This window comes from Sturnus vulgaris, chromosome 35 (genome assembly GCF_052056855.1).
Source record: "Sturnus vulgaris isolate bStuVul1 chromosome 35, bStuVul1.hap1, whole genome shotgun sequence".
In the NCBI taxonomy this organism is placed as follows: Eukaryota; Metazoa; Chordata; class Aves; order Passeriformes; family Sturnidae; genus Sturnus; species Sturnus vulgaris.
Window position 1 is genome coordinate 218,431 of NC_142277.1, and position 10,523 is coordinate 228,953.

Here is a 10,523-nt window from a genome sequence, read left to right on the forward strand (position 1 = left end):
TCTGTATTTTGGGGGAGTGGCTTCTGTCACTCATGGGCGTGGTCATACCTTATATGGACATGTCCTCTGTCTCAATGGGCGTGTCCCCACCCTCCTCGCACGCTGATTGGCCCGTTCCACTCCCCGTGGGCGTGGTCTCAGTGTTTTGGGGCGTGGTTTCCGCCACTCACGGGTGTGGTCTCATTTGGGGGCGTGGTTTCCATGTTTTGGGGTGGGGTTTGTGTCACTCGGGGGCGTGGTCTCAATGTTTGGGGCATGGTTTCTGCCACTCATGGGCGTGGCCATACCATATATGGACATACCCTCTCCCCTGAGTGGGCGTGTCCCCGCCCTTCTCGCACGGTGATTGGCCCTTTTTCCCCGTTGTGGGCGTGGCCTCGGTGACTCAGCTCCGCCATGATGGCGGCGGCCGCTCCCGCCCGGGCCTGACGCGGCTTCCGGCGGCGATGGCGGCGGCGGCGGCGGCGGCCCCGGGCCCGGGCCCGGCCGAGGCTCCCGCGGCCGCTCCGGAGCTCAAGAGCCGCTTCCGTACCCGTGAGGGCTCGTACCGCCTGCTGGGCCCCGCCACCGCCGCCGCCGCCGCCGCCGCCGCCTCCTCCGCCGGGCCCGCCCAGGCCGGGCCCGCCCCGCCGGGCCCCGGGACGCTGCCGCCGGTTCGGCTCTCGATGGTTCGGCTGGCGCGGAGCCGGAGCCCTCCCGGAGGAGCCGCCGAGCGGAGCCGCGTGTGCTGCAACCTCGGCCGGGAGCTGCATTTCTATGGAGGGGCTGGAAGCGGGGGACGCGGCAGCCGCAGGGTAACGGGGAGAACCGGGGGAGGACCGGGGAGAACCGGGGGAGGACCGGGGGAGGACCGGGGAGAACCGGGGGAGGACCGGGGGTTTGGGGGTGATGGGGGGAACGGGGGAAAAGGTGACCCCAGGGCTGGTGACAGTGACCCCAAATTTGGTGACAGTGACCCCAGAGCTGGTGACAGTGACCCCAAGGTTGGTGACAGTGACTCCAGGGCTGGTGGCAGTGACCCCGATGTTGGTGGCAGTGACCTCAGGGTTGGTGACAGTGACTTCAGACCCCCCAGGACCCTCCGGCCATCCCCAGTGATGGTGACCCAGGGTGGGCACAGAGTCCCTGGGGAGTGCTGGGGGTGACACCCTCTGGCAGTGCCGGTGACAGTGATGGTGACAGTGACAGTGACGGTGGCAGTGGCAGTGCCACCGTGCCAGTGCCCCGGTGTCCCCGGTGTCCCCGCAGTCCCTGGACCTGCAGCGCCCCATTGACAAACGCGTCTACAAGGGCACCCAGCCCACGTGCCACGACTTCAACCAGTTCACGGCGGGCACCGAGACCCTGGCGCTGCTCGTGGGATTCTCGGCCGGCCAGGTGCAGTACCTGGACCTGGCCAAGAAGGACAGCGCTGGCCGGCTCTTCAACGAGGAGGTGAGGGGACACCGGGGACACCTGGGACACCTTGGGGCCTCTAGGAACCCCTTTGGGACACCGGGGACACCTTGGGGACACTGCGGACACCTCGGGACCACCGGCATCCCCCTGGGGCTAGCAGGGCCACCAGGAACCCCTTGGGAACACTGGGGCCACCTTGGGACCACTAGGAACCCTCTGGGGACACCGGGGACACCCTGGGGCCACCAAGGCCACCAGGACCCCCTTGAGATCACCCGTGGGACCACCAGGACCTGCCCAGGGCCACCAGGACCCCCTTGAGATCACCCTTGGGACCACCAGGACTCCCCCAGGGCCACCAGGACCCCCTTGTGATCACCTATGGGACCACCAGGACTCCCCCAGGGCCACCAAGACCCCCTTGAAATCACCCGTGGGACCACCAGAAACTCCTTGGGATGACTCACGGGACCACCAGGACCCCCTTGGCCACCCTTTTAACCCTTTATCCGCCATCCCCCGCAGCGCCTCATCGACAAATCCAAGGTCACCTTGGTCAAGTGGCTACCGGACACCGAGCGCCTGTTCCTGGCGTCCCACGCCAGCGGCCACCTGTACCTGTACGACTCGGAGCAACCCTGCGGGGCCACCAGCCCTCAGTACACGCTGGTCACGCAGGGCGAGGGCTTCAGGGTCTTCTCGTGCAAGAGCAAAACCCCTCGGAACCCTCTGCTCAAGTGGGCCGTGGGCTCGGGGCCACTGAACGAGTTCGCCTTCTCGCCGGACGGGCGCTCGCTGGCGTGCGTCAGCCAGGACGGGGTGCTCAGGGTGTTCCACTTCTCGTCCATGCTGCTGCAGGGGATGATGAGGAGCTATTTTGGGGGGCTCCTCTGCGTCTGCTGGAGCCCCGACGGCCGCTACGTGGTCACCGGAGGCGAGGACGACCTGGTCACCGTGTGGTCGTTCGCCGAGGGCCGCGTGGTTGCCCGCGGTCACGGCCACAAGTCGTGGGTCAACGCCGTGGCTTTCGATCCTTTCACTCCTCCGCCTCCTCCTGCCGAGGCCGGCGGTGGGGACGGGCAGGGGGACACCCCCGAGGACCCCGCCACCCCCCCGAGTGTCACCTACCGCTTCGGCTCGGCCGGCCAGGACACGCAGTTCTGCCTGTGGGACCTCACCGAGGACGTGCTGGACCCTCGGCCGCCCCCTCCCCGAGCCCGCCCCACCCCCGGCGACCCCCCGCCCTCCATCTCCATCCCCGGGGGGCTGCCGCGATCGCTGTCGCGCTCCAACAGCCTCCCCCAACCCGGCGGGGGTCCCCAAATCTCTCCCCGAGTCCCCCCGCCAGCCCCGGGATTGAGCGTGGGGCGTTTCGCCACTCTGACCCTGCGGGACCCCCGCGGGCCCCCCGAGAAGGAGCACAAACGTTACCACAGCCTGGGCAACATCAGCCGCGGAGGGGGCAACAACGCGGAGAAGCCCCCCGGGGGTGGCACGGGGGGCTCTCGGGGGTCTCTGGACATGGCCAAGGTGTTGGGCACGGCGCTGTGCCCGCGCCTGCACGAGGTGCCCCTGCTCGAGCCGCTGGTGTGCAAGAAAATCGCGCAGGAGAGGCTGACGGTGCTGCTGTTCCTGGAGGATTGCATCGTGACAGCGTGCCAGGAGGGGCTCATCTGCACCTGGGCTCGGCCAGGGGTCTCTGTGAGTGCGGGGAGGGGGTTTTGGGGGGATTTGGGGTGATTTGGGGGGGATTTGGGGTGATTTTGGGGGGTTCAGAGGGGATTTGAGGGGTGCCGGGAGCTGCAGGTTTATATCGTGACAGCCGTGCCAGGAGGGGCTCATCTGCACCTGGGCTCGGCCAGGGGTCTCTGTGAGTGCGGGGAGGGGGTTTTGGGGGGGATTTGGGGTGATTTTGGGGGGTTTCGAGGGGTTTTGGGGGGTGTCAGGAGCTGCAGGTTTGTATCGCGACAGCCGTGCCAGGAGGGGCTCATCTGCACCTGGGCTCGGCCAGGGGTCTCTGTGAGTGCCGGGAGGGGGTTTTGGGGGGGTTTGGGGTGATTTTGGGGGGTTCAGAGGGGATTTGGGGGGTTCAGAGGGGATTTGAGGGGTGCCGGGAGCTGCAGGTTTATATCGTGACAGCCGTGCCAGGAGGGGCTCATCTGCACCTGGGCTCGGCCAGGGGTCTCTGTGAGTGCCGGGAGGGGGTTTGGGGGGGATTTGGGGTGATTTTGGGGGGTTCAGAGGCGATTTGGGGGTTTCGAGGGGATTTGGGGTGATTTTGGGGGGTTTCGAGGGGATTTGGGGGGTGCCGGGAGCTGCAGGTTTATATCGTGACAGCCGTGCCAGGAGGGGCTCATCTGCACCTGGGCTCGGCCCGGGGTCTCTGTGAGTGCGGGGAGGGGTCCCGGAGGGGATTTGGGGGGGGTCTGGGGGGATTTTGGGGGGTTTAGGTGGCATTTGGGGGTGCCAGCATCACCTGGACCATATCGCGATAGTCTGTCAGGACAGGCTCCTCTGTCCCCAGAGACGACCCCGGGGTCCCCGTGAGTCTGGGGGCGTCCGGGAGGGGATTTTGGGGGTGGGTTAGGGGGGATTTGGGGGTGTTTTAGGGGGGATTTGGGGTGGTTTGGGGCGCCTAGGAGGAGCTCATCTGGAGCAGGTTTGTATCGCGATAATCTGTCGGGACAGGCCCGTCCGTCCTCGGGGTCACCGTGGGTCTGGGGGCGTCCGGGAGGGGATTTTGGGGGGGTTTGGGGGCGTTTAGAGGGGATTTTGGGGTGGTTTTGGGGGGATTCTGGGGGGGGATTTGGGGGGTCTCAGCAGCACCAGGACCCTGTCGTGACAAGTTCGTCTCTCCCCGTTGTCCCCGTGGCTCTGGGGCGTCCGGGGTGAGTTTTTGGGGAACAAATCGCGGATTTTGGGGACGGGGTGTCACCGCGATGACGTCACGTGTGTCCCCTCCCCCGGTGACCGCTGTCCCCCCCCCCGCAGGGCCTGTCCTCGCAGAACGGCGGCTCCCCGAGTGGCACCGTGGTGTAGCTGTCACCTGTGTCACCTGTGTCACCTGTGTCACCTGCCGTGCCACCCTCTGGGTCACCTCTGTCACCCCCCCCGTGTGTCACCCGCGGTGCCACCCCCGTACTACTGAGCCCCCCAAACCCCCCCCCCCCCCCAAAACCCCCCCCGGCGCTGTCCCCGCGGTGTCACCGCTGTCCCCACGGGGGCGGTGCCACCTCCTTGTCCCCAGGGTGGCACCGCCGTGCCCCCAACCCCCCACCCTGTGCCTTCGTCACTTTATTGTCCCCGCGGTGTCACCGCGTCCCCCTCCCCCCCGTTATTTATACTAAAGAGAATTTTTTTGGCACCCGCGTGGCACCGGCGTGTCCGGGGGAGGGGACACCGAGGGGACAATGAGGGGACAGCGAGGGGGACGCGACGAGTGGCACCTGGGGACAGAACGGGGACACCCTGGGTGGCACCTGGGGACAGAACGGGGACACCCTGGGTGGCACCGGATGGACTGGGGACACTCTGGGTGGCACTTGGGGACAATGCGGGGACACCCTGGGTGGCACTTGGGGACACGGATGAATTGGGGACACGCTGGGTGGCACTTGGGGACAATGCGGGGACGCGCTGGGTGGCACCGGGATGGACTGGGGACACCCTGGGTGGCACTTGGGGACACGAGGACATTTTGGGGACACGGGGGTGGCACAAGGGGGACAATTTGGGGACAACAGCAGGTGACAGAAACACAACTTTATTCTCGTCCCCTCCCCCCCCCGAGGGGGGGGGGCGTCACAAACGAGGGGGGGGGGGTTCAAATTTGGGGAGGGGGGGGGCGACCCCCGGGGGGGACAAATTTGGGGGAGGGGACATAAATAGGGGGAGGGGTCTTTAGTGCAAACGTCCCTACGAATAAATTACTAATGGGGGACGGCGGGGGGGGCCCCCCCACCCTTTTTTGGGGGGGGGTCGCGTCCCGCTGCCCCTCGGGGAGGGTCATGGGGGCACCGGGGAGACCCCGCCCCAAATTATTTGGGGGGGGGGAGGGAACACGCGCGCTTGGGACCCCCCCGGGGGGAGGGGGGGGGGAAGTGGTTTGGGGGGAGGGGCTCGGATTTGGGGACCCCCCCCCCCCCCGCGGTGGGATTTTGGGGAGGGGGGGAGGGTCATGTGATTTTGGGGGGGGGTCTCTGTACAGGGGCCCCCCCCCTGTGGGAAAGGGGGGGGTCAAGTGCAACAAAGGGGGGAGGGGACACTTTGGGGACACCTCGGGGACACTTTGGGGACACCCCCGAATTAAGGGGGGGTCCCGGGGGGCGCGGGGCGGGGGGCGCAGGCCGGCGGCGCAGAGCAGCAAACAGTCCTTGGTGACACCGGCGTGTGGCACCTGGGGACAGCGACACGGTCAGGGCACGCGGGTGGCATTGTCACCATTGTCACCATTGTCACCATTGTCACCCCCCCCCCCCCCACGCTGTGCCACCCTCCCAGGTCCCCTCCTGGATGGTGGCACCTCCCCTCCCCCCCCACCCTGCGCTGTTGGGGACATAAGGGACACGGGGGTGGCACTGCCCAGGGGGGTGGCACTGCCAGGGTGGTGGCACTGCCCAGGGTGGTGGCACTGCCCAGGGGGGTGGCCCAGCCGTGGTTGTCACCTCCTCGGGGCTGGTGGCCCAGCCTGGGGAGGTGGCCTTGGGACATGCCCAGAGGTGGCAGTGACACGGGTGGGGTGGCAGGAGGGGGTGGCAGTGGAGGTGACAGGGGTGACAGTGGCAGGGATGGCGGGTGACACAAGTGGGGGTGGCAGTGACACGGGTGGATGGTGGCAGGGGTGGCCCTGGGGACATGCCCAGGGTGGCAGTGACACAAGTGGGGGTGGCAGTGGCAGTGGTGGCAGTGACACGGGTGGAGGTGGCAATGGCAGTGACACGGGTGAGGGTGGCAGGGGTGACATTGGCAGGGGTGGCAGTGGAGGTGACAGGGGTGGCAGTGACACGGGTGGGGGTGGCAGGGGTGGCCTTGGGGACATGCCCAGAGTGGCAGGCAGGGGGAAGTGACAGGCGTGGCAGTGGCAGTAGGTGACACAGGTGACACAGGTGACACAGGTGACACAGGTGACGCAGCCCCACGTACCCGGGCCCAGAGCAGCAGGTGTAGGGACAGGGGTGACAGGGGGTGACAAAAGTGACAGGGGGTGGCAGTGGCAGTGCCAGGGGATGGCGGGGGAGGTGACACAGGTGACACAGGTGACACAGGTGACACAGGTGACAGTGACGCAGCCCCACGTACCCGGGCCCAGAGCAGCAGGTGTCGGGACAGGGGCAGCCCCAGGGGGGAGCGGAAAAGCCGGGGGGGCTGCGGAGAGAGCACAGAGCGTCAGCCCCCCCCAAAATCACCCCAAAAAAAACCCCAAAATCACCCCAAAAATATCCCCCCCCCCAAAAAAAAACCCCAAAATCCCCCCAAAATCCGCCCTTACCTCCGCGGGGGGGGCCGCGATGGGGGGGGGCTGCTCCGCACCTCCTGCAAGGGAAAATTTTGGGGGGGGGTGGGTGGTCAAGGTTGGACCCTCCCCACAAATATCGGGGAACCCCTTTTTGGGATTTCCCCGCACCCCCTCCCCAAATTTGGGGCCTCAGATTTGGGGAGGGGTCGATGTCCTGTCCCCTCCCCCCCCCCCCAATGGAGTTTTTGGGGTTTTAGAAGGGGGGGATGGGGTCCTGCCCCCCCCCCCCCTTAAAAACACCCCCAAAATATTTTGGGGAGGGGGCGAGACCCCTTAGGGGGAGTCCAGGGGGAAATCGAGGAATTTGAGGGGGGGTCCTGGTGAATTTTGGGGGGGTTTGTGGCAGTTCTGGGGGGGGGTCACACGGATTTTGGGGACATTCCCAGGGTGATTTTTGGGGAGGGGTCACACGGATTTTGGGGACATTCCCAGGGGTGTCCCATGGATTTTGGGGGGGGGGGGTCACAGGGATTTTGGGGACATTCCGGGGGTGTCCCCATGGATTTTGGGGAGAGGGGTCACAGGGATTTTGGGGACATTCCCAGGGGTGTCCCCCTGGATTTTGGGGGGGGTCCTTGCCTTGCGGCGGGGGGGGGCCGGGCCCGGGGGGGTCGCTCTGCAGCCGCCGCAGTTTCGCTTCCAGTTCCAGGTTGCGGCTCTCGGCCTCCTGCAGGCGCCTGCAGGGAGGGGACAGTTGGGGACACCCCTGGGGACACCCCTGGGGACACCCCCGGACCCCTCAGCCCCCCCTCGGTCCCCGTTCTCCTGCCCCGTGGCCGCGGTGTCATTGTCCCCACAGCAGCTGGGGGACACGGGGGGCACTGGTGTCACCTCGCCGGTGGTGGCACCCTGATGTCACCCCTGGGATCCCCTGGTGTCACCTCCCCGGTGGTGGCTGTCACCCCTGGTGTCACCTTTGGGGTCTCAGGTGTCACCACCCGGTACCCGGTGCCACGCACGGCCACTGAGTGACCCCCGCTGTCCCCAACCCTGTCCCGCTGTCCCCGCAGTGTCCCCATTGTCCCCTCAGTGTCCCTGCTGTCCCCTCGCTGTCCCCTCGCTGTCCCCGCTGTCCCCTCCCGGTCCCGCTGTCCCCTCACTGTCCCCGCAGTGTCCCCGCTGTCCCCTCGCTGTCCCCGTTGTCCCCTCGCTGTCCCCTCCCGTACCGGGCCAGTCCCTGTCCCCCTCCCGGTCCCGCTGTCCCCGCAGTGTCCCCATTGTCCCCTCAGTGTCCCTGCTGTCCCCCTCGCTGTCCCCGCAGTGTCCCCGCTGTCCCCGCTGTCCCCTCGCTGTCCCCTCCCGGTCCCGCTGTCCCGCTGTCCCCTCGCTGTCCCCTCGCTGTCCCCTCGCTGTCCCCTCCCGTACCGGGCCAGTCCCTGTCCCGCCGCCCGCAGCTTCCCGAGCTCCCGCTCCAGCGCCTCCCGCCCGCGCCGCTCCTTCGCCAGCGCCTCCCGGAGCTCCGGGACCGACACCGGCACCGGCTCCGGCACCGCACCGGGACAGCGACCGGGACCGGCACCGGCTCCGGGACAGCGACCGGGACCGCCGGGACCGCCGGGACCGCCGGCGCCACCTGCGGGAACCGCGTCTGACAGAGGATCCCCGGGATTCGGGAACCCCCGAACCGGGAACGGACCCCCAGAATTCCCGGGAATCGGGATCCCCCCGCCGAACCGGGCACTGAACCTCGGGATTCCCCCGAACCGAGAACGGATCCCCGGGATTCCCGGGATCCCCCCGAACCGGGAACGGACCCCCAGAATTCCCGGGAATCGGGATCCCCCCCGAACCGGGCACTGAACCTCGGGATTCCCCGAACCGAGAACGGATCCCCGGGATTCCCGGGATCCCCCCGAACCGGGAACGGATCCCCGGGATTCCCGGGAATCGGGATCCCCCCGAACCGGGCACTGAACCTCGGGATTCCCCCGAACCGGGCACGGACCCCCGGGATTCCCGGGATTCTCCCGAACCGAGCACTGATCCCCGGGATTCGGGATCTCCCGAATCGGGATCTCCTTTTTTCCCCATCGCACCGGAATTCCGGGATTCCCGGGATTTGGGACCCCCCGAACCGGGCACGGACCCCCGGATTCCCGGGATTCGGGACCCTTCCCCACCAGCCACCGACCCCTCCCCAAATTCCGGGACCCCCCCCTTCCCCCCCCCCCCCCCCCACTTACCGGCGGTGCCCGGGGGGCTCCGTGCCCGGGGGGGGAGGGGCGGTCCTCGGGGGGGCCCCCTTGGCCGGGGGGGGGGCCCTTGGGGGCGGGGGGAGGGGCCTGGGATGGGGGGGCCGCTTTTTGGGGTGGGGGAGACCCTTGGGGTGCAGGGACCCCTTTTTGGGGGGGCGCTGCGGGGGGGGCGGGGCCCCTTTAGGTGGGGGGGGAGGGGCTTTGAGTGGGGGATGGGATTCTTGGTGGGGCCCCCCCTTGGGGGTGGGGGGGGGGCACTTTTTGGGGGGGTGTTCCCGTGGGCGGGGGGGCCCCCGAGGGTGGGGGGGCCCCTTTTTGGGGGGGAGCCCTTTTGGGGGGGAGGTCCCGTCAGTTCAGAGGTCCCCGTGGGTGGGGGGGGCTCTTTTTGGGGGGGCTCCTCCATCGGTGTCGGGGTCCCCGTGGGTGGGGGGGGCTCTTTTTGAGGGGGGCCCCCGGGGGGGTGGGGGTGCCCTGGGATGGGGGGACCCCCGGGGGTGGGGGAGGGGGCGTCTTCCTGCGCGGGGGGGGGGTCCCTATGGCCAAGGGGGTCCGGTGCCCGGGGGGGTCCCCGATTCGGGGGGGGTCCCCCATTCCCCCTCCAGCTCCATGGCCGTGTCCTGGTCCCACTCCTCATCCTCATCTTCCTCTTCCTCCTCCTCTTCCTCATCCCTAAAACCGGGGAGGGGAGGGGGGAAGAGCACGGGGGTGAGGGGGGGCGTCACCTACAGCCCCCCCCACCCCCCCCCAGACCCCTTTCCCATCCCCCCGGTGCCCCCCCCATTCCCGCTGTACCCCCATTGTCCCCACCTCCCCCATTTCGGTCCCGGGACCCCCCCCGGGACCCCCCCGGGACCCCCCCGGGACCCCCCCCGGGACCCCCCCGGGACCCCCCAGACTCACTCGAGGTCCCCTCGGGCGTACGAGTACCCCACAAACGGGAGGTGCAGCCCCAGCTCGGGGGGGTCCCCGGGCTCCCCCAGCAGCTCCTGGAGGGGGGACATTAATTATTGGGGACACATTAATTATTGGGGACATTAATTATTGAGGACATTAATTATTGGGGGACATTAATTATTGGGGACATTAATCATTGGGGAGACATTAAATATTGAGGGGGACATTAAAGGAGGTGTCAATCCCGGTCCTATCCCCGGTTTATCCCGGGTTTATCCCGGATCAATCCCGGGTTTATCCCGGTCCTATCCCGGTCCTATCCCGGGTTCTATCCCGGGTTAACCCCTCACCTGCTGGCTCAGACAGTCGTCCAGCACGTCGAAGTTGGAGGTGTCTGTCCCGGGTTTATCCCCGGTTTATCCCGGATCAATCCCGGGTCTATCCCCGGTTTATCCCGGTCCTATCCCGGGTTCTGTCCCGGTTAACCCTCACCTGCTGGCTCAGACAGTCGTCCAGCACGA

General features: G+C 67.7%; 1 protein-coding gene across 1 annotated transcript; it reads left to right on the forward strand.

The window, feature by feature from the left end:
* Window positions 1-391: 391 nt before the first annotated feature.
* On the forward strand, window positions 392-4,762 carry DMWD (DM1 locus, WD repeat containing). Its single transcript, XM_088155191.1, has 4 exons — window positions 392-794; window positions 1,249-1,434; window positions 1,924-3,099; window positions 4,390-4,762. The coding sequence occupies exons 1-4, from the start codon at window positions 447-449 to the stop codon at window positions 4,435-4,437; spliced, it is 1,758 nt and encodes a 585-aa protein (XP_088011317.1). The 5' UTR covers window positions 392-446; the 3' UTR covers window positions 4,438-4,762.
* The last annotated feature ends 5,761 nt before the right edge of the window (window positions 4,763-10,523 follow it).